At 44.4% G+C, this 25,938-nt stretch overlaps 1 protein-coding gene across 1 annotated transcript; it reads right to left on the bottom strand.

Annotated features, from left to right (window-relative positions):
- Positions 1-261: 261 nt before the first annotated feature.
- Positions 262-17,784, bottom strand: ylpm1 (YLP motif containing 1). The gene is made up of 21 exons (XM_053488604.1): positions 16,995-17,784; positions 15,287-15,472; positions 14,989-15,183; positions 14,298-14,788; positions 11,093-13,294; positions 10,839-10,965; positions 10,590-10,722; positions 10,422-10,511; positions 10,170-10,332; positions 9,904-10,073; positions 9,695-9,825; positions 9,490-9,552; positions 9,267-9,386; positions 8,890-9,066; positions 8,716-8,799; positions 8,397-8,480; positions 8,226-8,306; positions 3,251-3,302; positions 2,014-2,132; positions 874-1,057; positions 262-543 (listed from the first exon to the last, which is right to left on the bottom strand). The coding sequence occupies exons 1-20, from the start codon at positions 17,535-17,537 to the stop codon at positions 911-913; spliced, it is 5,358 nt and encodes a 1,785-aa protein (XP_053344579.1). The 5' UTR covers positions 17,538-17,784; the 3' UTR covers positions 262-543; positions 874-910.
- Positions 17,785-25,938: the final 8,154 nt, after the last annotated feature.

Below are 25,938 nucleotides of genomic sequence, written 5' to 3'. Positions count from 1 at the left end.
AGCAGCCTTAGGACCTGTGTGTGATCACTGAGTTACTCTGCCATCTGCTGGTTAAACTCAGCTTCACACCTCCGTCTCTCGCTCACTCTTTACTGGGTCTGATTAGTTTGAATCACACACACTTTGGGGATTTCGCACACACTGATCACCGGGATGTTGTAACTCCAGGTAGATGTTATTAATGTGTTCTGATCTTACCTGTAGCTCCTCCTCATCACAGGACGCTGCAAGGGGGCGTGAAATAACGAGCTCAGAGCCTAGTGTGTGTCACACTGTTTACTGTGCTGTTTATTAGGGTGTGTGTGTGAGAAACACATGGAGAATATCAATTAAAAAACAAAAGAACATTAACACTTCGCATCAAATAAACATCAATAACTGCAGGTCATCACCTGAGTAACGCATAAAAACTAAAAAAGAAACATTCAGGGTAAGAAAACATTTAAGATACTGCAGGGGGAGGAGTCAGAGGGGCGTGGCCTAATCAGCACAATTAATCACAGCATGGAGCTCCTCCCATCATGATGACCGCCGAGAAAAAACCTGAAACACACAAATGAACACTTTTAACACCTTTATCCCAATAACACCGAGAACTCCTGTAAACTCCGCCCACACTCACATGACATCCGCCCACACTCCTGTCTCACCCCGCCCATTATCTGCGCACGCCCCAAATACCACCCCTCACACACCCGTCTTTACCGTAGCTGTACATTTACCCACTGATGCACTGTGTGTGTGTGTGTGTGTGTGTGTGTGTGTGTTAAAACACCTATCTCACTCCATTGACCTTAGTGTGTCTGGCTCTGTGTCTGATGCCCGCCCCCCCCCATGCCCGTGTGATTGGAGACGTGCCGTGTGTCCACTCACCGTGTGCAGTGTGTACAGAGGCCCAGTATAAACAGCTCTAAAAATATTTAGTGCGATTGAGCGCACGCTGAGCTAACTGTCCGCTCTCGTCCGTGATCTTCTCCCAGTCCGTCTGTCCCACTACAAACCCGATCGCTCGCTTACGATCAGCGTCCTTCTGCTCCTCCAGATCAGCCCAGCGCACCTACCACACACACACACACACACACACACACACACACACACACACTTATCAGACCACGCGTCACTGATGACCGCTGTATAACAGAGCTGTGACAGAGAAAGGGAGGAGGGAGAGAGAGAGACAGATAGAGATGGAGAGAAAGACAAAAAGAGGGAAAGAGAGACAGAGAGAGGTAGTCACAGAGAAAGACACATGGGGGGGAGAGAGAGAAAGAGTTAGAGACATATAGGGAGAGACAGAGAGAGACAGAGAGAGACACATAGGGGAAAGACACATGGGGAGAGAGAGAGAGACATAGGGAGAGAGACAGAGAGAGAGAGACACATAGGGAAAGAGACATATAGGGAGAGACAGAGAGAGAGGGAGACAGACAGAAAGACAGAGAGAGGAAAAGAGAGAGACAGAGAGAAACTAATATGTTTATAATGTTTATACTGTAAAGGTTTATAAATTCAGATTAATGTAATTAATGTTTTCTAATGATTTTAGGGGGAAAATAATACTTCTGTTAACATTCATGCCAATAAAGCTCTTCTGAACTGAACTGAATTCAGAGGGAGAGAGAGAGAGAGAGAGAGAGAGACACACACACAGACAGAGAGAGAGACACACACACAGAAAGAGATAGACAGAGAGACAGAAAGAGAGACAGAAAGAGAAAGAGATAGACACAGAGAGAAAGAGAGAGAGGGAGAGGGAGAGAAAGACTGTCTGAGAGACTGTGAGAGACTGAGAGAGGGAGACAGAGAGGGTAAGACAGATAAAGAGACAGAGAGAGGGACACAGACATAGAGAGATAAAAAGACAAACAGAAAGAGAGAGACGCACACAGAGGTAGCGAGATGTAGAAACACAGAGGGAGAGACATAGAGGGAGACAGAGGGAGACACAGAGGGAGACAGAGAGAGACACAGAGAGTGTGAGGGGTGAAGTGGGCGTTTTCGTGGGATATTCACCCTCTTCTTGCCCGGCTGGGACATGCGGCTGGCGTAATCGTCCGGAAGCTGTAAAAAGTCCTCCATAGCCGAGATGTCTCGCTTCCTCTTTCCTCCTCCAGCTAAACCGTCCAGCTTATCTGTACGAAGTCAAAGGTCACACAGGTCATCGTCATGGCAACTGCTACTTGTGTAATCACTTAATTATTATAAGATGGTGAGAATAATATTATAACATGTAATAATGATAATAACATGCACGGTCACACTCAGTATGTTTACACACACAGTGGAGTGCAGAGCAGGTTATAGTTTAACACAGATATTTAACTGCCCCAGTACACACACACACACACACACACACACACACACACACACACACATATGTCTGACTCCCCTACAGTAGGTGGCGCTATGCCCTGTTTCAGCTTGGTATTGTCTTTATTACATCAAACACCACAACACTACACTGGTCCATATGGAGCGGTGAACATTTACATTTAGGCATTTGGCAGACTCTCTTATCCAGAGCGACTTACATTTTTATCTCATTACACATCTGAGCAGTTGAGGGTTAAGGGCCGCGCTCAAGGGCCCAACAGTGGCAACTTGGTGGTTGTGGGGTTTGAACCTGGGATCTTCTGAACCCTAATCCAATGCCTTAACCACTGAGCTACCCCTGAACACAGAGACTCCGCGGCACACCGTGTCTCACACTGTGTGTACAGACGAGACACACGCGCCCCCCTCATGGTTACGCCGTTTATCTGAAGGCGGACGACATCACAGTTCTGGTAGCCAGTTTCTCTACTGTAACCCGTCGGGTCGAAGCCCGGGGCGGAACCGTGGAGCGCACGTGGAGCGCCTCGGCCGATTCAGACGCGAAATGTGGGAGCAGCTCGACTCCATTACCCGAGTTAGAGTCTGACTCTGAGACGCTCGGTTTAGTACGGATTTGAGTCAGTACATTAGATTTAGGACTATGGCTTTAGTCAGACTAACAGACCACCATGTAAAGATACTGAGTGAGACACCGGGTGGGTGATGGAGACATTTACACACAAACATCAACACTTCACCTCATCATTTACAATAAACTAACAACGTGTGTTAACACAGGTATTAAAATGTGTTTGTTTTTTTTTATGTATTAAGGTTTTGCAGCATCAACCAGCCCTGAGCAGTGTGTGTGTGTGTGTGTGTGTGTGTGTGTGTATATAAGGAGGAAGGATGTGTGGTGTATAAACAGGATACGCACCCAGTTTGGCCTCGGACGTGTCCATCTCCCATTTGCTTTTGGGAAGGTATCCCTAGATTACAAAAAGAGACTCCAGCCATTAATGATCAGCCATATGAGAGAGAGAGAAAGAGAGAGAGAGAGAGAGAAAGAGAGCTGGAGCGAGGGATGACGTCTCTCTGAAGAGGAGCACAGTGTGAAAATGATGCTTTCAAAAGATAAGAGTTAGCCAGAAGGTTATCTGATCATGTGTAACACTGTCTCTGTATGGAGTCACAGAACATGCCAGGTAGTGATGATGTCATAATCAGAGTTTGGAGCGCAGTCAGCACTGGAGTGTTCAAATCTCAGACTCACACACACACACACACACACACACACACACACACACACACACACACACACACACACACACACACACACACACACACACACACACACACACACACACACACACACACACACACACACACACACACACACACACACACACTGAGGGGGGACATGAGACCCAGCTGAGGGTCCCTCACACTTACACCATGTTACACATTTAATCACAACATGTACACTTCACCAGGTTTACAAGGGACACAAACTCATTCTCTCTCACACACACACACACACACACACACACACACCCCCAGGACTGGGAACCAGTACATTGTGGAATATAATATATAATACATAATATATACAGTATGTAGAATGTTAAATCATGTTTTATTACTCGACATGGGCAATGTGTCTGTAATACTCTGTAAACAACTTTTTAAAAAACTGTAAACATACACACACTCACAAAAGTAAGTACACCCCTCTAATATCAGTAAACATGTTTGTTTATCTTCTCACAGGACAAGACTATAGAAACGAAACCTGATATATTTTAGACTCGTCAGTGTGCAGTTTGTATAACAGAACAGATTTACTGAAAATAACTCTACATACAGACATTAGTGTCAAAATAATAACTGGCAGCAAAAGTAAGTACACCCTCAGTGATAACAGCTTTTCATCTTTAACCATGCAGAGTCACATGACCTATTCATCATGTCCATGTGTGTGTCAGTGGACGGGTTTGTCTCCAGACCTGAACCCTATTGATCACCTGTGGGACGTCCTAAAGCGGAAGGTGGTGAAGCGCCGAGTGTGTGTGTGTGTGTGTGTGACATCCAGCAGCTCCATGATGTCATTATGGAGGAGCAACATGTGCATCTCATTAACAACATGTGCAGCTCTGGTGAAGTCCAGGTCCAGGAGGACTAAAGCCGTGATAGATAACGACAGAGCTCACACACACACACACACACACACACACACCACTGACACTCTGGACACAGGTTGGACATGTTCACTGAGGGTGTACTTATTTTCACTGCCAGTTATTTGGACAGTAAAGTCAGTATGTTGAGTTATTGTTGGACATTAAATCTGTACTGATATACACACTGTACACTGACGACTCTATAGTACGTCCGAGTTTCATTTCTACAGTGTTGTCCCTTCAGAACATACAATAACGGGGTTGCTTGTAAGATACTGTGTGTGTGTGCGCACGTGTGTGTGTGTGTATATATAAACAGCCCTCTGAGCTTTACTATAGGAATATAAAGTTTTCAGTAGACATAAATAGCTTTACTGTACTTATTAAACACAGTTAATGCACACAGTGACAAGTACATCAAAGCCGTTACACACTAAACATCAGATTTACTGCAGACGTCTGACACGGATAACTTTATGCTAGGCTTTATTACTACACACGCTTTTATCAGACACACCACATACACCCCCCCCCCCCCCCCCCAACACACACACACACACACAGTCTCAGTGTATACACAACATTTACTTAGGCCATGGTGTTTATTAGAGATGACTTTAAAATAAACATTATCTTTACTGCAGAAAAATAAACTAATTTAGTCACTACTTTGTCACAGACAGTAATAAGTTAACTATACACAATAATGACATGTGGCCATAAACGAAAAGAGTATAGTGTAGGAGCTCTGTTTATATCTACATAGGAGTGGCATAGACAACCTGTATCAGTCAGGATTTAGACCTCATCACAGCACAGAATCAGCACTTTTGACACTATTGATCATAGTATTCTTCTTTACAGATTAGAAAATGTAGTAGGAATTAAGGGTACAGCCCTCTCCTGGCTCAGATCCTATCTGACCCATCGGTATCAGTATGTAGATTTAAATGGTGATTATTCTGCATGTTGTCTAATGGAGTTTGGCGTTCCGCAGGGTTCAGTTTTAGGCCCACTGCTTTTTTCCCCTATACATGCTTCCTCTGGGCAACATAATCCGTAAGCATGGTATTAGTTTTCACTGCTATGACTCACAGTTATATCACACAGCAAAACCTGATGAGAAAAAACAGTTTCCTAAAGTTGAGCAATGTGTGCAGGACATAAGAAATTGGATGCTAATTAACTTCCTTCTGCTGAATCCTGATAAGACAGAAGTTCTAGTCATAGGACCGCATACAGCTAGGAGTAAAATTTTAGATCACTCTGTAACTTTAGATGGCATTTCTGTTCCATCAAGTGCAACAGTTAAAGACCTTGGTGTGATTATTGATTCCAGCCTTTCATTTGAAGCTCATGTAGATAATATTACCAGGATAGCATTCTTTCATCTCAGAAATATTGCCAGGATAAGAAATATATTGTCGCCAAATGATGCAGAAAAACTAGTTCATGCATTTATCACCTCTAGGTTGGACTATTGTAATGCCTTATTGTCTGGTTGTTCAACTAGGTGCATAAACAAGCTTCAGCTAGTCCAGAATGCAGCAGCGAGAGTCCTCACTAGAACCAGAAGATACGAGCACATCACCCCTATCTTATCTTCACTGCATTGGCTCCCTGTGAAATTTTGCATTGATTTTAAAATACTACTCTTGACATATAAAGCATTAAATAGTCTCGCGTCGCAGTATCTGAGCGAACTGCTAGTGTCTTACGATCCGCCACGCCTACTTCGATCAAAGGATGCAGGCTGCTTATCAGTACCGCGTATTATGAAAAATACAACTGGGGGCAGAGCTTTTTCTTACAAAGCCCCAAAATTATGGAATAGTCTTCCAAATAGTGTTCGGGACTCAGACACAGTCTCAGTGTTTAAGTCCAGGCTAAAAACCTATTTATTTAATCAAGCATTTTTGTAAATATGAGAATACAATATTTTCTACCCAGATGAGGATGGGTTCCCTTCTCATCTGCCACAGGGTTTCTCACGGAGGGTTTCCCTTAGCACCATCACTTCTTATTACAGACACGGTCATGAAGCTGATTTGTTACGATGTCCATCATTAAAAGCGTTAAACAAACAAAACCGAATGGATCTAACCCTGAACGGAACTTATTGTAGGGCTGGGCAATTAATCGAAAAGTAATCGAAATCGACATTCAGAACCTATAATCGATCAAATTTTCCCAGGTCAATTATTTCAATTACTTTCCCTTTAAAAACACTACCGCGTGTGGAGTCACATGACCCCGCTCCGTTACGCTATTCCGCCGACATGTCGAGCATGGAGAGCTTAAACACTGAGACAACTGAGCAACAAGAGCAAAAATCTCTTAGTTATAATATGTGAGCATATTTACTGTACAAAACTTGTCATCGAACTATGAGGGCAAATAAATAAATAAATAAATAAATAAAATAATCGTTCATTAATCGTAATCGAGTTAAAATGTTCAATTAATCAAGATTTTGATTTTAGGCCAAATCGCCCAGCCCTACTTTATTGTAGATATGAAACCAGCTTCATTACAAATAAAAAATCATCATCATAGACATTAGGGACTTCATTATACACATGATAGCTTTACTTTATGTTTACTTTTTCTGGAGTTAAATCAGACACTGTAGACTTCAGTAACTGTACTATAGTGCTTTCTAGCTTTACTCTAGGTCATAAAAGTTATACGGTAGATATTACTATCACTTTAAAACTTAACTCTTTATACTTCTGTACACATATGAAACACACACACTCGTTCCATTAACACTAATTATATTCAAAGTCGTACACCGTCTTCAATGCTCCAAATCAAACCTGTGTAAGTCTGATCAGTTTGTCTCATCTCAGTGGGACAGGTGCACACCTTCAGAGTGTCCCTCGTCACACACATTTTTTGGCGCCGTCACACACATTAATACTGTATGGGTCAGCCTTTTCCTATTTGGTTTTTCAACGCATATGGCAAAGATGTTAGTGTACACGAGCTGAACTGAATTCATCCCGAGTCAGACTTACAGACGTACTTAAGACTCGCTGTAACCGTCTAGACGTCTCACTCTGTGAAACAGTCTCTATTATCCAGATGGAAAAATTAAAGCCCATGTGATCCAAATTCCTAGAAAAATCTGTAGATCTGTAGGGTTTATGTCTAGTCTAGTAATGTAAATATTTATTATATTTATTATTTTATCTCTATTTAAAGTCTACATGCGTAATTGTTTATAATGTAAGTTTGTGTGTAATGTGTTCATGTGATGTTTTAACTGTTTTCTGTCAACAATTAATTAATTACATTACACTCTTAAAACTATTGTCTGTAATTAATCATTGTTTTTAAAAGCACTGATGAGCAATAAGTCAACAATTTAAGCCAAAACATCACACACACAATCGTTTCATCAAAATAAAAATAAAAAATTAGAATAAAGTGTTTAATTGATGTCATTACTAAAATAATTAGCTATGAAGCAGATTCTATAACGCTTTTTAATTATTAAGATCATTTATAAACACTTCACACACTATCCAGGAGTTTAAAAATTTAAAACATTAAAAACCCAAAATGAGAGGAGAAAGGAGCCTGGGGGGGGGGGGGGGGGGGGAGAAGTGTGGTGGGGGGGGTGAAGAAAAAAGGAGAAGGGGGGGGGTGAAGAAAAAAGGAGAAGGGGGGGGATGGAGACGCTCAGTATGTTTAGACAGAACACATGCAGGAACATTAAAGTCCTACCAGATCCGCCTCCTCCTCTTCCTCCTTCTTCTCCTCAGCCACGGCGTCCGTCTCAGACGGGGTGAAGTCCTCCATCTCCACCTGCCAGACATACACAGATTCATCAACAGGATGGTGGTGGTGAGCTGTGTGTGTGTGTGTGAGAGAGAAAGAGAGATGTACTGTACACACCTCCTCGATGGCGGCGTCCTGCAGGAGCGAGCGGAGGTCCAGGCGTGCCATGTGCACTGGGGCCGACTCCCAGATGTTCGCCAGCTGTGCCAACACACACACACACCGCACTGTTCACTTATAAATCTTGTAACAGCCCATGTCACCCTGACTCACTCCACCTCTTCTCCTCCTTCACATCCCTAAACACCTGCGTCCTAATCGTGTCCACTCCACTTCACATTCGCACAACAGACATCCGTCCCCTCGTCCCGTCCTCACACAGTTCCCCCTCCACTCCCTCTGAGACAGACACATGATGTAAAAAACAATCAAAGACCTTTGTGATGTCCTTCAGCTTGCGCCCGTGGATGTTCCTCTTGGCACAGGTCTGGTGGTCAGCAGACACTTCGGCCACATAGACCTGCGCGACAGGAGACAGGTGAGACACAGTGAGACAGCTCCTGAGACAGACGGCTGTGTGCTCTCAGTGAGACATCGATGGGCTGCTCACCTCAAACCCTTTGGTCTTGGCTGCACTCCAGAACTGATCGAAGTACTTCACTCTCTCATTGATGGCGTCGAGGATGATGAAGGGGAAGAAGCCATCGTCCAGCGTCTTCCTGAAGGTCTTCAGCATGCTGTTCCTGTACGTGTCCTCCATCTCCGGCTCATATTCGTACTCAAGGACCTACGACATTATGCAGATCATCAGCAAACAGTGTGTGTGTGTGTGTGTGTGTATACAGGTAGTGAACTGCATAATGAACTGCAGTATAAATAAATAATTTTTAACGCCTACAGCATGAAGGTTTCTGTTCCTCTGTAAAAGTGTGTTAGATTCAAAATTCACAGAACTTTATTAATTCCTGAGGGGTCCTAAGTCCTAACCTTAGTCTTAACACGTTTCCCAGTATCAGGGTCTTTCTCTTCTTTTTCCACTTCAGTCATGAAATAGTCATCGAGGCCAAGGACTCTGGGCGGAGCTCCTCCAAACTCCACCTCTTTATCCTGAAAGACACGTCACTCATTATGGTCTTGTGACCCAATACGAAGGCGTGTGTGTGTGTGTGTGTGTGTGTGTGTGTGAGAGAGAGAGAAAGAGAGATCTAACCCGGATGAGTTTAGCCAGATGGCTTTTCCCACTTCCTGGTAAGCCTCGCATTATCACCACGATCTGAGATTAAACCAAACAAATCAAAGTACAGCTACAGTAACTCCTCAAATTACTTTTATGCTTTAAAACAGTTAAATATTTTTTAAAAAAGAACTCTAATTGTTTATCTATATAAATTACAGGTAGATGTTTTAATTTTTACCCTGTCAGGACGATTTGCTCGTCCAGGTGGTTTCAGAATATCGTCGACGTTCTTGGTCTCGGGTTTCTTCTCCACCCGCTGGGGAGCAGACGGAGGTGGAGCAGGTTCATCAGGGTAACTCCTCCTGTCATCTGAGAAGACACAGCATATGTCTCAGGGTCTGAGCTTACCTCCTGCATTTACAGATAAGCACATCTTCCTGAACTCACTTCCATAACCTGAAGGCCCGTGATCGTAGCGCTCGAGACCTCGCTCGTATGAAGATCGCTCGTAGCCCGGTCGCGTATACGACTCCCGATCTCTGCTGGAGCGACTTGAGTGCTCGCGGACATCCCTCTCTCGATCCCTGTAAGCACCTCGAGGTGGGCCTGGGGGTGGCCTAAAAACAGGAGAAAGGACCGATACAAATTGGTGACGGAAGACGCCGGACTACGAAGAGCCAAACAGACGGCGCGTGCAAAGCTTCTCATCAAACCTCTCATCTCTGGAGAAGCGCTCCCTTTCAGGTCGATCCCGGTCGTAATCTAGGGGTGGCCTGTCTCTGAACATTTCTCTTTCCCGATCTCTTCCATACTCCCGCTGGTCCGGGTAGGGATCGCCCCTTCTGTCATAGTACGGATCACGACGTCCAAGCAGTTCTGGGATGTAAAGAGTATTTATCATATAAGTTAGCAAAATAATTATAATCTATTAAATAAAAACGTTAAAAAAAGCCGAATAAACCAACCTTTCTCATAAGGTCGCTCAGATGGCAGCGGATCAGGCCGCAACACTATCCTCTCCCCGTATGAGATTCTTTCCACCTTGGTACCCACATCTGTTTATGGAAAAGTACATCATGTTTCCAAAAACATCATCCAGTATATTCAGGACAGTAAAACAAGCCTGCACTTACCGTGACCATGACCATAATCCACGGTTTTAGCGATGAAGGTCGGTTTGGGAGGTGGTGGTGCTGGTGTATGAAGGAAATCCGCAACCGAGTTTAGCTGGTGCATCCCAGTTTCCAAGAGTCTCCCAGAAACATCCTGTTCAATTCCACACAAAAGAATGCGTGTAACTCCCCAAACTCAGAAGCTGTTTTACCATCAAACTAATTATTATAAACCTCAATTACATTAAAATTTAAATTTTAAGGCTGTACCTGAAGGGCAGTTTTAACCTCACGGGGGATTTCAAGTCCAAGAAGACCAGCAGGTATTTCAGGTTGCAGTACAGCAGATTCTGGATTAGAAGCATCTCCCAGAACTTTTTTACTCTCCTGCATCTCTCTATTTTTTTTTGTTCCCCAGAAACAAGAACAAAAAAAAAAAAATTATGAACTACCAAACCAATAAAACACAACAATGTTCACTCCAACTCTCTAAACTCCGATGTTCAGCATCTCTATCTACATACCTGATCAATTTTAGCTCCTGAGCAGCCTTGAGAATGATCTCGTGCTGCCTTTGAGAAAGCGCAAGAACAGTTTTGGTTCCACCTGGTGAGATCTGTGCTTCTGGAACACTGCTCTGTGGTGCCATGGAGAGCTCTGGGTTCCGATCATAAAGAGGATGAGGTTCTTCATTAGGATCCGGGTACACCCTCTCTGGGAGTGGAGGTGGTGGAGGTCTTTCCCAATCAGGATGAGAATGAAATGGAGGTTCCCGATCTCTGTCCCTATACAGAGATCCATCAGCATAACCAGGTCCCCTTCTATCTGACCTGATTCGATCCTCACTCTCATATGGAAATGGTCTGTCCCTTTCCTCCCTCCAGGAATCATCTCTAAGGTGCTCTGGTGGTGGCCCACGTGGTGGATGCGCAGGAAAATCACGATCTGGAGGAAAATCACGATCCGGCCGCTCTCGTCTCCATTCCTCTCTCGAGAGGTAGAATTCTTCGTCTTCCCTGTAATCTCGGGGACGATACTCAGATGGAGGTCTTCCATACCCATCGTCCTCTGGTCCAAACTCAGTACCATATTCTTCTTCATACGCCTCCTGAGGATCTTCATGTGGAGGTCTCCACCTATCTCTTGCCATTGGATGTCGGCGCATGGGTGGCCTTCTCATATCCCTCTCTAATATTTCACGAGGGTGCCTGGGTTCTCGGCCATGAGAATGAGGCCAATCAGGATCTCTGTCCATGTCTTCACAATACCCGGGTGGACGCACTGGCTCCCTTTCCAACAATTCATGAGGTGGTGGAGGAGGGCGTCTCATCATCTCATGGCGTGGAGGAGGTGGTCCCCAGGGACCTGGACCACCACGTCGGAAACGAGGGCCCATGTGGGGAGGGGGGCCACGTGGGTCACGCTCCATGTCCATTGGTGGTGGAGGATGTCTTGGACCATGGTGCATGAAACGTGGGTGAAAAGGAGGACGCCTAGGTCCATCAGGAGGAAAAGAGAGCCTATGCTGCATCATTGGAGGTCTTCTCTCTGCCCAGTATGGATCGCCCTCTTCCCAGTACTCCGATTGTTCCTCCTCCCAATGTTCCTGCGGTCCCTCTGCAGGATCCATTCGGCCTCTAGGTGGTGCTCGCTCTTCTGTCTCTTCATAGTATTCTTTTTGGAAGTGGTGCTCTTCTGGTTGCCACATCTCATGAGCTTCCTGTTCATTCATCATTCCATGGGGTTCTTGGGAATGGTCCCCCCAACCATAATCCTCTTCCAATGGTGGCTGATGGTCATATGAAGCATCTTCCCCATGATAACTGGGATCCGGCATCGATGGAGGACCCATGGGTCTGCCCATCTGTCCTCGACCACGTCCACGTCCTCTTCCTCGCATTTGTAAAGGACCCTGACCTCTCCCACGGCCACGGAGAGCACGTGGAGGACCACTCTGATTCATCTCATGCGGTGTACCAAGTGGTTCCTTGGGCATGTCAGTTTGGAACGGGCCTTGTTGAGGCTGTGTCCGGTGTTGTGCTGCACTGATATTTTTCGATGCTTCCATTTTATTGCCAGCACTTTGGGATAGACTTGGTGGGGGAGGCATGGACATGGATGTTAAAGCAGTTTTAGAAAAATCCTTTCCTGATTCCTCCTCCTTTACAGCCTGTCTGACTGGCTCAACCTTCTTGCTTATGTCGACTTTAGACTGAGGAATAGGATCACTTTGAACAAAAAAACCATCATCTGACTCTATTACATCATCTGACATGGATTTAAGCTCCATTTCATTTTGAGGGCTTTTATCTTCCTTCTTAACTGTTGTTGCACTTCGAGGTAGTGAACCTTGAGAAGAGTCAGGTTTCCCCATTTGCAAGTTAGTTTGATTTACAGGACCAGGTTTATCTTGTGAGCCAGAACCAGATGGTAGAGGTGGACCAGTAGAAGGAAAAATAGGAGGAACTGTAGGAGCTCCAGTGGGAGGACCCAGGGGGAGACCAGCAGGAGGACCGGTGGGAGGACCCAGGTGTGGTCCAGGGGGTCTCTCAAAACGGGAAGGTGGACTATGCCTCAGTGTACTTTCAAATCTACCTGGAGGTCCTGGTCGAATCTGATTGCCTCGAGGAGGTACTCCAAAGCGCTGACCACCATCAAATTTGGGTGGTCCACCAAACCGTTGTTGTGATGGTGGTTCAAACCTCGGACCCCTAGGAGCTTCAAACCTACAAAATATCAATTTAAAGTGAAGAAAACAGTTCAACATTCACTTTTTTAATTAAAGTTGAAAATCTTGCTCAAAACCCCAGCAGTGAGAGGGAAATGATTTGATATCACAATCTTCCAATCAACAGCTATAGAATTTAGTCTCCACTAGGGCTGCAACAACAAATCAATAAAAATCGATTACAAAAAGCGTTGGCAACGAATTTCATAATCGATTCGTTGTGTCGCACAAAGCAGGACATTTAATTCCCCCAAAAAAATTCAGTTGAGCGCAGAGCAGAGTGAACACACTCACTCTCGCGCACTGATGCTAGCAGAGTTCGGCGCCTCATAGACAAGACGGAGGTAGAGAAAAGATACACGGCGGAGGCTGCAGGGTCCTAGTGCGCGTATCTTACTGGTATAATCAACATCCGTGCACGCATGTACTGTTTACTATAACACTGTGACCACGTGTGTGTGTGTGCGCGTGCGTCATTGGACACCGTGCCCCCCCCCACAAACACACACAGACCCCTCCTACTTCCACCTCCTGTCGCGATTCTTTTCAAAGGTAAAGTTGAGGTTAATTAGTTTTATTTTTACTTTACAGCAGTGATTCCGTTAATGTGTTTTAAAAAATTATATTTGGTTTTTGAGTGTTTTGGAATACGAGCTGCTTCCTGAATGAATTATGCTCGTAATCCAAGGTTCCACTGTATATATTTAGCAGATGTAAAGCATACATGTTTTTTGTGTTCGTCCATTTTTATTTTATTTTATTACTATTATTATTATCATAACAGCTCAAGGAGCAACATGTTTGTGCACTTTCTAAAAATTTTAGTTCTGTTTTTAAATAAAGGATTAAAAATTTATGCGTTTCTTGGGTTTAGGTTTTTATCCGATTAATCAGAAAAAAAAAGAAAAAATTAATCTATTATTAAAATAATCGTTAGCTGCAGCCCTAGTCAACACATTTTAATATACATTTCATATCCAAGGAGAACTTGCATGCCCTACCTTGGACCTCTTGGGCCCTCAAACCTTCCATGGGGACCAGGTTGTCTTTGTGCTATTCCAGGAGGACAAATAGGACCTTCTGATCCAGGAACTGGAACTGATTCTACAGAATTTGCTCCTGGGAGATTGCCTGGATGTGTGGTCTGAGAAGGGCCTGAGGAGGGATCCTTACTATTTGGTGCCATTGAGGGGCTCATGTCTGGTGCAGGAGGTCGTGGCTGTCCATATGGTCCTACCACACCACCGGTTCCATAAGACTGTTTCATGCCCCTCAGTGTGGTCACTCGCTCGCTCAGATGAGCTGAAGTAGAGTTCATTTGCTCCTGCCACTGTCTCCATTGACCTTCATACTCCTGTAACTGGTCTTTGTGGGGGTACGCCTGGAACTGGTCCAGCCAGAGCTTAAAGTGTCTCTCCCAGTCCTGTAGCACTGGAGCAAACTGCTGCTGCTGCATTTCATAATGCTGCAACTGCAGGTCTACAGACATGGACTGAAGATCGAAGGAAAAAAAAAAAAATAAATATCTGTGACTTAACGTTAATGAAGCTAACTCATAGCACTGTACTCATCGTCAACCATATAAAAGCTCACAGGTCGGCATTGTGACCGCGCACCAGGTTATGTATACCTGTATCTGTGTGTGTGTGTGTGTGTGTGTGTGTGTGTGTGTGTGTGTGTGTGTGTGTGTACCTGTATGTGTGCAGGCTGCTGGATGACCTGCTGGTACCGGTGCAGGATCTGTTGGAGCTGTGTGTGTTCCTGCATTAGGGCCTGGTACTGGTACCCCGCTCTGTGATACTGAACCTGCTGCCACCGAGCCGCTGCCGCCTGCAACTGCTGCAACCTGGCTGCCTCAACCGGGTCGGCACACTCCACCATGCTGGGCTGAAACAAACACACACACACACACACACACACACACACACACATCAGCAAAGTACAACAGTGATTTAATGTAATGAAGCTGAACCTTGACAACAATGATCACCTTGTCATCAGGCGGGGGAGGAGGAGGAGGCTCCTCTTTGGGTGGCGGAGGGGGCGGGGCATCATTGGGTGGGGGCGGGACTGGTGGCTTCTCTGAAGAAGTGTCAGTGCTCCCCTGCTTTTCTCTTTCACACTTTAGCTTCTGGAGGTTTTGAAGGTGCTGTTTATACCAATAATCCTGCTGCTCCTGTATGCGCGCGCACGCACACACACACACACACACACACACACACACACACATATTAGTGTGCTTTAGGGTTTATTTAGATCTGTGTTTACGTCCCACCAGTCTGTCTACCTGGACACTGATGACCAATCTATTTGGTACTAGTTGTGCCCGTGACTTTAAATACACACTCAAGCGTGTTTTTAAAAATGTACAGCACAACTGTTTTTCTAATTTTGAGATGAACAACTGATTAGGTCGATTTTATGAATTGAAGTTGTTTTTTCTTTAAATTTTAAATTAGCACATCTTCTCTTCCTGTGGCCCAACTGCAATGAAAATAAGTCCATACGTTTCTTTAAGCTCGGCCAAATACACCTGTGAAAACCCCATTTAAATCTTTATGTGACGCGTGCACAACGGACAGATAAAAATTCCAAAAACCATCATGATGTGTTCTATTATTCATCCTTTGTTCCCCCAAACTATTTTATTGCCCAAATATCTTCAACGTATAGACACGCCCACTTTACAGTTTTATCTTTATTTTATTTGTACAGTATATTTTACCAGTTACCTTTATTTTCTACCGCATTACCTTTTATTTATATTTATTTCTCATGTTTAAGCTTTTATTTTAAGGTCAATGGTAGTCGAAAAAGCATTTCACTGCATATCGTACTGTGTATGACTGTGTACGTGACAAATAAAATTTGAATTTGAATTATTATAAGAATCGCAGTACAGATTTAGTGCTGTGTAGAACTGACTCAGTGTAAAGTGACATGAAAAATCTTTTTCCCTAACCCTGCCTCTTCCAGATTTTTTTTTGCAAATAAGTTTTATTACACAAAAGTAACCAGAGTAAACATAAAATACAGTTTTAGTTATTATTTAGATTAAACATCATTTAGATCTCACGTCATGCTGAAGTAAAAAATAAATAAATAGAGAAAAACTAAGTGACAGACCTTCCCAGGAGTGACCGTTCTACAAAATTTACTCCAAAAGGACACGCCAACTCACCAGGAGCTCATAAAAGACCCCAGAAGACCATCTAAAGACCTGCAGGCCTCACTCACCTCATCAACTGTCTCTTTCCCAACACATTCAACACTACAACATCAGAAGAACTCTCACACTTCTTTCTACACAGGTCATTCAGACGCTTGTTCAGTCTCTGGTTATTTCAGGACTGGACTACTGTAACTCACTCCTGGCGGGTCTGTCTCTGTCCAGCATTCGTCCTCTGCAGCGGATCCAAAAATGCAGCTGCTTGTCTCTTCTTCAACCTTCCCATGTCCTCCCACCCCGCCTGTGCCACCCCGCCACCCCGCCTGTGCCACCCCGCCACCCCGCCTGTCCCACCCCTCTCTTCTCCCTGTACGTGTGGCCCAGCAGCCTGACCCGGTGTGCTGTGGGACTGACTGTGTGCCGGACTGATGGTAGTGTGAAGTGAGAGTGCTGATGATAAGACACTGAGGCGTGTGTGTGTGTGTGTGTGTGTGTGTGTGTGTGTGTGTAAGGTACAGAAGGCTCTTGCCTGCAGGGACATGGTGGCCAGGTCAGCGGGCTTCTCCTTCGGGTCTGCTGCTCCAGTCTCGGCGGGGCCGGTGGAGGTGTGTGTCGGGGCCGGCGTGCTGGTGGTGCTGGTGGTACTGGTGGTGTTCGGCGCCGCAGGTGGAGGTTCCGGTGGGGCCGCGCCTCTGCTCTGAGCAGGGTCCGGGTCAAAGTGCGCCGGAGGCGGCGGGAATCCCGGCGCGGGTCCGGTCCAGGGTGGAGGGGGCGGGGGTCCCGGAGCGGCGCTGAAGCCGGGGTTAGCACTGTTAGCACTGTTAGCATTGTTGTTGTTGTAGTGCAGCACTGACTGAAGCTGTCTCTGGTGGAGCTGCTGGAGCTGCTGCATCTGCTGGAGGTGCTGCTCGTGTAGACTCGAGAAGTTGGACGGAGCCGCCGGAGCCGGAGCTCCATATCCGGGGAAACCTCCGGCGGAGGGCGGGGGCGGGCCGCGGAACGGAGGAGCGCGCGGGGCGAAGTGCTGAGGCTGCGGGCCTCCGCCGCCATAACCGCCCCACGCAGGGTACATGCTGCAGGAAGAGCCTAGCTTAGCTTAGCTTAGCCTAGCCTAGCCTAGCCTAGAGACGGAACGGCATAAAGCCGGTCGGCGGGTTTTTACTCACCGGTCACAGAATTATCCAGTTTAGAGTCCAGAATAACTCTCACAGCCGGCTATCCGCGCGCTACAGCCCGCACGCATGCGCATTATTTACAGGTTTACCGCGGAAGATCTGATGAAGTCTCCTCCACAGAGACCAGCATCAGGCTAGCGCGAAACAAACACGTCATCACGCTTCACATTACGTCAGCGCGCATGTGCGTGCGGCACGTCGTTTCAAGCCACGCCCACTGCATAGAAAGGAAGAACGTCTAGTGTTGCTCCAGTACAGAGCTGCTTCATTTTAATGATAAACTCTTTCCTACAATACGCAGAAAAAAAACTATTATTTATAATAAAAAAATAATAAATTATTAATAATAATAAGTTGTTTAAGTGGTAGAAGATAAACTACATGATATTTAATACAGCAGTTCATGTTGGAGGAAAATAAATAGATATAGACAGACACTTTTTTGATGGAAAGTCCAGATGTCCAGCAGCAGTAGAGACAAAGGGACAGGTGGTGGGCGTGGTCACACTGTGTGTCTCCTACAGACAGACAGGTGGTGGGTGTGGTCACACTCTGTTTCCTACAGACAGACAAGTGGTGGGCGTGGTTACACTCTGTGTCTCCTACAGACAGACAGGTGGTGGGTGTGGTCACACTTTGTGTCTCCTACAGACAGACAGGTGGTGGGTGTGATTACACTGTGTGTCTCCTACAGACAGACAGGTGGTGGGCGTGGTCACACTGTGTGTCTCCTACAGACAGACAGGTGGTGGGTGTGGTCACACTCTGTGTCTCCTACAGACAGACAGGTGGTGGGTGTGGTCACACTCTGTTTCCTACAGACAGACAAGTGGTGGGCGTGGTCACACTCTGTTTCCTACAGACAGACAGGTGGTGGGCGTGGTCACACTCTGTGTCTCCTACAGACAGACAAGTGGTGGGTGTGGTCACACTCTGTTTCCTACAGACAGACAAGTGGTGGGCGTGGTCACACTCTGTTTCCTACAGACAGACAGGTGGTGGGTGTGGTCACACTCTGTTTCCTACAGACAGACAGGTGGTGGGTGTGGTCACACTCTGTGTCTCCTACAGACAGACAGGTGGTGGGTGTGGTCACACTCTGTTTCCTACAGACAGACAGGTGGTGGGTGTGGTCACACTCTGTTTCCTACAGACAGACAAGTGGTGGGCGTGGTCACACTCTGTTTCCTACAGACAGACAGGTGGTGGGTGTGGTCACACTCTGTTTCCTACAGACAGACAGGTGGTGGGTGTGGTCACACTCTGTTTCCTACAGACAGACAGGTGGTGGGTGTGGTCACACTCTGTTTCCTACAGACAGACAGGTGGTGGGTGTGGTTACACTCTGTTTCCTACAGACAGACAGGTGGTGGGTGTGGTCACACTCTGTTTCCTACAGACAGACAGGTGGTGGGTGTGGTTACACTGTGTGTCTCCTAGAAAATGGTTCTGGCCTTGACTGGTGTTGGCAACTGTTTCTCTGGGGACTTGACAGTTCGATAGTTCATGACTGGAACTTCTTACAAGTCTACCTGGGTCTTCAATAACTACCTGGACTCCATATTAACATCAATTAACATCAGCTATTATAGCTGAACTGCCTCCCACCCTACACACTGTATAAATGCAGATCATTTACTGCTTTCTGTTTCACCCAGATGAGGATGGGTTCCCTGTTGAGTCTGGTTCCTCTCAAGGTTTCTTCCTATTACCATCTCAGGGAGTTTTTCCTTGCCACTGTCGCCCTCGGCTTGCTCACCAGGGACAAACTGACCATTTTGATTCATACAAATTCACATTTCATACAAACCTAAATAATTCTTTTGACTATGTAAAGCTGCTTTGCGGCAATGAAAATTGCTAAAAGCGCTATACAAATAAAATTGAATTGAATTGAATTGTCTCCTACAGACAGACAGGTGGTGGGCGTGGTCACACTGTGTGTCTCCTACAGACAGACAGGTGGTGGGCGTGGTCACACTGTGTGTCTCCTACAGACAGACAGGTGGTGGGTGTGGTTACACTGTGTGTCTCCTACAGACAGACAGGTGGTGGGCGTGGTCACACTGTGTGTCTCCTACAGACAGACAGTACACACAGGGTGAAGTGACAACTAACCTGAAGTCAGTGCAATGCTAAGAACAAAAACTACAAGATATATGAGAAGAATATAAATAAAGCACATAAATCACACATTTGGAGGAAATTAATTAATAAGTAAAATGAAGTTAATTTCAGTGCAAACTTGACGTGTAATTGTATGTGTGGCAAAGTGAGACAAATAGTGCAAATAGTAGTATTATTTTTAGTAGTTTATTTCATAAATACATTGCTGGTTATACTCCTATTGTAAGATATTGGTATCTGAAGAGAAATAATTCATATTTATCTATAATTTAGATATAGACGCAAACACATCCAAATCTTTAAATTCAGGTATTTCAGTCACTTCCATGGTTACAGGTGTATAAAATCGAGCACCTCGGCCTGCAGAACACTTCTACACACATTAATGAAAGGGGCTCAGTGAACTCCAGCATGGTACCGTGATAGGACGATACCAGGTATTGCCACCTGGGCAATAAGTCCGGTCGTGGAAATTTCCTCTTTACTAAAGATTCCAAAGTCAACTGTTAGTGATCTTATAACAAAGTGGAAGCGATTGGGAACTACAGCAACTTATCCATGAAGTTGTAGGCCACGTAAAATCACAGAGCAGGTCAGAGGATGCTGAGACACATAGTGGACCGAGGACACCAATGTTCTGCAGAGCCAATAGCTACAGACCTCCAAACTTCACGTGGTCTTCAGATAAGCTCATGAACAATGTGTAGAGAGCTTCATGGAACGGGTTTCCAAGCCCTATACATCACCAAGGGCAGTGCAGAGCATCAGATGCAGTGGTGTAAAGTACGCTGTTAATAGACTCTAGAGCGGAGGAGATGTGTTCTCTGGAGTGATGAATCACACTTCTCTGTCTGACAATCCAATGGACGAGTCTGGGTTTAGTGGTTCCTTAGGTGGTTCCCGAGAGAACGGTACTTGTCTAACTGCTTTGTGCCAAGTGTAAAGTTCAGTTGATGGGATGATGTGGGGTTGTTTGTGCTCGGCTCTTTAGTTCCAGTGAAAGAAACTCTTAATGCTTCAGCATACTGAGGATATGTGTGAAGGCAGGCGAGCCAATACTTGGCAATATCACCCCCAGGTCATAAATAAACCTTTGTGAGTTTATCGTTTGACCTCTAGATGGCGCACAGTTGCAGACAGTCCTGACTGAGAGATTCCACAGCCCCAGGCACATGGAGCAGCTCCGGTTAGTGTACGTTAGTGTGTGTTAGTGTACATTAGTGTGTGTTAGTGTACGTTAGTGTGTGTTAGTGTACGTTAGTGTATGTTAGTGTACGTTAGTGTATGTTAGTGTGTGTTAGTGTACATTAGTGTGTGTTAGTGTACGTTAGTGTGTGTTAGTGTACATTAGTGTGTGTTAGTGTACATTAGTGTATGTTAGTGTGTGTTAGTGTGTGTTAGTTTCTCTAGGAAAATGTTATATCGCAAGAAATATTGTTATTGCAATATTCAACAACAATATTGCATATCGCTTATTGTCCTAATATCGTGCAGCCCTAATTAAAATGACTGCACATCTAAGTGACAGTGGGCTCTGCAAATAAAATAATACATTCAATTAAGTGTGTGTGTGTGTGTGTGTGTTGTGGATTTTATTCATGGATTTAAATAATAATTTATATTATAATAAATTATAATTTATCGAGAGAGCACCGGCCTCGATGGCCAACACCTCCGGTTGAGATCAGCCAATGGGATAGGACAGGGTGGAGGACAGGGTGGAGGACGCCGTGTAGCGTGCTTCAGGATGAGACGGACGTTGTCTGCAAGCTGCAAATAATCAGAGAGTTAAGGAGTAAGATCACTAAAACTAGCATCATTTCCAGGTTTAGAGTTTAGAGGAAAGTGAGACGTGAAAAGAGAATCAGAATCAGAAATAGTTGTATTGCCAAGTGCGCTTGCATGTACGAGGAATTTGTTTTAGTGACAGAGCTTCCTAAACAAAAAACAAATGACAAGACAAAACAAGACAAAAGGGAAAAAACATCAAATTAGCAGAAACCCCAGATTCAGAAAATCTAAGCAGGACTTTTTCCTTAATGCAGAAAAGCAGATTAAATTGTCTAACTACAAAAACACATTAACACTATCACACTATTACAACTAACAGACTAAAATCACTAAACATTATATAACATAAAATGACCTTAAATATATAGCGTATATACAGTGGTGTGAAAAACTATTTGCCCCCTTCCTGATTTCTTATTCTTTTGCATGTTTGTCACACAAAATGTTTCTGATCATCAAACACATTTAACTATTAGTCAAAGATAACACAAGTAAACACAAAATGCAGTTTTTAAATGATGGTTTTTATTATTTAGGAAGAAAAAAAATCCAAACCTACATGGCCCTGTGTGAAAAAGTGATTGCCCCCTGATCCTAATAACTGGTTGGGCCACCCTTAGCAGCAATAACTGCAATCAAGCGTTTGCGATAACTTGCAACGAGTCTTTTACAGCGCTCTGGAGGAATTTTGGCCCACTCATCTTTGCAGAATTGTTGTAATTCAGCTTTATTTGAGGGTTTTCTAGCATGAACCGCCTTTTTAAGGTCATGCCACAACATCTCAATAGGATTCAGGTCAGGACTTTGACTAGGCCACTCCAAAGTCTTCATTTTGTTTTGCTTCAGCCATTCAGAGGTGGATTTGCTGGTGTGTTTTGGGTCATTGTCCTGCTGCAGCACCCAAGATCGCTTCAGCTTGAGTTGACGAACAGATGGCCGGACATTCTCCTTCAGGATTTTTTGGTAGACAGTAGAATTCATGGTTCCATCTATCACAGCAAGCCTTCCAGGTCCTGAAGCAGCAAAACAACCCCAGACCATCACACTACCACCACCATATTTTACTGTTGGTATGATGTTCTTTTTCTGAAATGCTGTGTTACTTTTACGCCAGATGTAATGGGACATGCACCTTCCAAAAAGTTCAACGTTTGTCTCGTCGGTCCACAAGGTATTCAAGGTATATATCATTGAGATGTTTTTTAGCAAAATTGAGACGAGCCTTAATGTTCTTTTTGCTTAAAAGTGGTTTGCGCCTTGGAAATCTGCCATGCAGGCCGTTTTTGCCCAGTCTCTTTCTTATGGTGGAGTCGTGAACACTGACCTTAATTGAGGCAAGTGAGGCCTGCAGTTCTTTAGATGTTGTCCTGGGGTCTTTTGTGGCCTCTCGGATGAGTTGTCTCTGCGCTCTTGGGGTAATTTTGGTCGGCCGGCCACTCCTGGGAAGGTTCACCACTGTTCCATGTTTTTGCCATTTGTGGATAATGGCTCCCACTGTGGTTCGCTGGAGTCCCAAAGCTTTAGAAATGGCTTTATAACCTTTACCAGACTGATAGATCTCAATTACTTTTGTTCTCATTTGTTCCTGAATTTCTTTGGATCTTGGCATGATGTCTAGCTTTTGAGGTGCTTTTGGTCTACTTCTCAGTGTCAGGTAGCTCCTATTTAAGTGATTTCTTGATTGAAACAGGTGTGGCAGTAATCAGGCCTGGGGGTGACTACAGAAATTGAACTCAGGTGTGATAAATCACAGTTAAGTTATTTTTTAACAAGGGGGGCAATCACTTTTTCACACAGGGCCATGTAGATTTGGATTTTTTTTTCTCCCTAAATAATAAAAACCATAATTTCAAAACTGCATTTTGTGTTTACTTGTGTTATCTTTGACTAATAGTTAAATGTGTTTGATGATCAGAAACATTTTGTGTGACAAACATGCAAAAGAATAAGAAATCAGGAAGGGGGCAAATAGTTTTTCACACCACTGTATACTCACAATCACAAACCATGCCTTTGATTAAGCCTAGATTCATTAAAGTTAATTAATAATTGATTTAATGAACGAAAGATTATATACAAATATAATCATAATATTATCTTTTTAATTATTATAAGATAAAATTTATTGTAATTAACATATTAAAATAATCAAGAGAAGTGTGACAGGTGAAATTATACAGAAATAAATAGAAGGTAAACTAGGAAAAAGATACTTATGCATAATTGATGATCTCAAAACTTATGGAACCTTACTGGTGGAACCGTACTGGTGGAACCGTACTGGTGGAAACTTACGCTGTGGTCAGCAGGGGCGGTTTAGATTCCGTAAGACTCTTGTTGGGGTTTAAAAAAGAGGAACTTACCAAATCATGGCTTTAATGAAATGGGAAAAAACTTGAAAATAGTGACGCCAACCCACACATGAGTAAAAACACAAGACACAAGGAGAAGAGATGATTAGAGAGGAAATCAAGAGCTGTCACTCAACTAGGCCAAACAAATCACATGTCTAATAAATATTTTATTAATATTAATAGAAACAATTGGATCAAACAAAGAAACAAAGAGGAGCGACAGGGTAGATGTCAGGTATATAAATTAAAGTTAACTTGGGGAAGTCAGGACGGGGGGGGGGGGGGACCTGGTGTGATTTAGTAATGACCCCCTCACATTCACATGGGATAAGACAAGCCTGTGATTCCACTCTAATGTACTGACTGATCTACAGTATGTATCCCCAAGGGTGTGTTGTGATGAAAAGAGGAGGGGTGTGTGAGTGACTGTGTGTGTAAGGGGGGGGGGGGGGGTAGAGTGGCATGAGGAGTTCCTCCAGAAGTCTTCAGGAAGTTGTGAAAGCAGCAGAGGATTAGTTCATCTTCCTGAAGCAGACTCACGACCTGTCTCGACTTGTACACATACTTCAGGAGCTGAGTGATGGAGGTGCGGTCAGTCGAGGAGACAAAGGAGGGCGGCGACTAAAACACATGGTGGTGTGGAGCGGAATCTGTCCCTGGAATCTGTCCTTGTGAGTCTGTCCCTGGAGCCTGTCCCTGAGAGTCTGTCCCTAGAGCGTGTCCCTGGAGCCTGTCCCTGAGAGTCTGTCCCTACAACGTGTCCCTGGAGCCTGTCCCTGAGAGTCTGTCCCTAGAGCGTGTCCCTGGAGCCTGTCCCTGAGAGTCTGTCCATGGAGCCCTTTCCCTACAACGTGTCCCTGGAGCCTGTCCCTGAGAGTCTGTCCCTAGAGCGTGTCCCTGGAGCCTGTCCCTGAGAGTCTGTCCATGGAGCCCTTTCCCTACAACGTGTCCCTGGAGCATGTCTCTTCACCCTGTAATAATGGGCAGATGATGCACTTAAAGCAGCTCTCCAGATAAACACTGTTTGTGAATCAGATGACTCCTGAATGACTCTTCATTAACTGATCTCAGTTCAGTGAGTCAAATAGCCGACTCGACTCTCCAGTTTGATCCCACTGGTGTTATTACCTTAAAGTGTAGAAAAGCAGCGCACCTCAATATCAACATTTCTTCCTGCTACTGTGTGTGTGTGTGTGTGTGTGTGTGTGTGTGTGTTAACACTCTGTAAAGTTACAAAGCTCTTAAATGATCTCTGAACCACTAAATGATGTTACAGTAATTTAACATTAAATAATAATTCAGATTTCTGTCTCTCCGCTTTAAACTTAAGGACTTTTAACTTAAATGTAATAATCATAAACTGTGTGTATTTGTACATATTAAGACTATTGCAATATTTGTCATTTAAAGTTCTTTATTGTCTATATATCATCCCCACGTAATGAATGAATATTAACAATATACGTAAATATACGCGGCCCAAACCCGACAGCTCCATCTCTTCCTGTGTAAACTGGAAAAGTCAGTGTGTTTAAGTGTGATGTGTACATGAACCCCTTGTCCATAAAACTGACCCAGGTGCTGGTTCATGTCTGCTGTTAGTGTCGGTTCAGAGTCGGATTAGAAAACCTCCTAAGAACGGATGTTTTTCTCCATGGGCCAGATCCTCACGTTATTACGTCACTGTCTACATCGGTGTACGTCACAACTTGAGCAATGCTAGCGACAATGCTAGTGGTAATGATAGTGGCAATGTTAGCAGCAATAATAGTGGTAAAGCTAGCGGCAATCACAACAACAACAGTTTAAAAGACGGCGTGTACAAACTTTAGGTTGGTGGTGATCAGAGGTGGGTAGAGGAGCCAAAAATTGTACTCAAGTAAGAGCAGCTGTACTTCAAAATAATATCACTCAAGTAGAAGTAAAAAGTATTCATCCAAAATATTACTCAAGTGAGAGTAACTGTTTCATCGTAATGTCTGATTTATTATTATTTTAATATTCAATTCAATTCAATTCAATTCAA

Source organism: Clarias gariepinus, chromosome 27, assembly GCF_024256425.1.
Source record: "Clarias gariepinus isolate MV-2021 ecotype Netherlands chromosome 27, CGAR_prim_01v2, whole genome shotgun sequence".
NCBI classification, from domain to species: domain Eukaryota; kingdom Metazoa; phylum Chordata; class Actinopteri; order Siluriformes; family Clariidae; genus Clarias; species Clarias gariepinus.
This window is presented reverse-complemented; position numbering and strand designations above follow the sequence as displayed.

Bases quoted from the DNA above. Each gene is read 5' to 3' on its own strand.
- ylpm1 (XM_053488604.1), bottom strand. From the start codon at position 17,537: ATGTACCCTGCGTGGGGCGGTTATGGCGGCGGAGGCCCGCAGCCTCAG. The intron at 13,295-14,297 runs GTAGGGCATGCA...GATATTTTGTAG, and splicing joins GAGGGCCCAAGAGGTCCAAG to GTTTGAAGCTCCTAGGGGTC. The intron at 9,826-9,903 runs GTGAGTTCAGGA...GTGTCTTCTCAG, and splicing joins CGGGCCTTCAGGTTATGGAA to ATGACAGGAGGAGTTACCCT.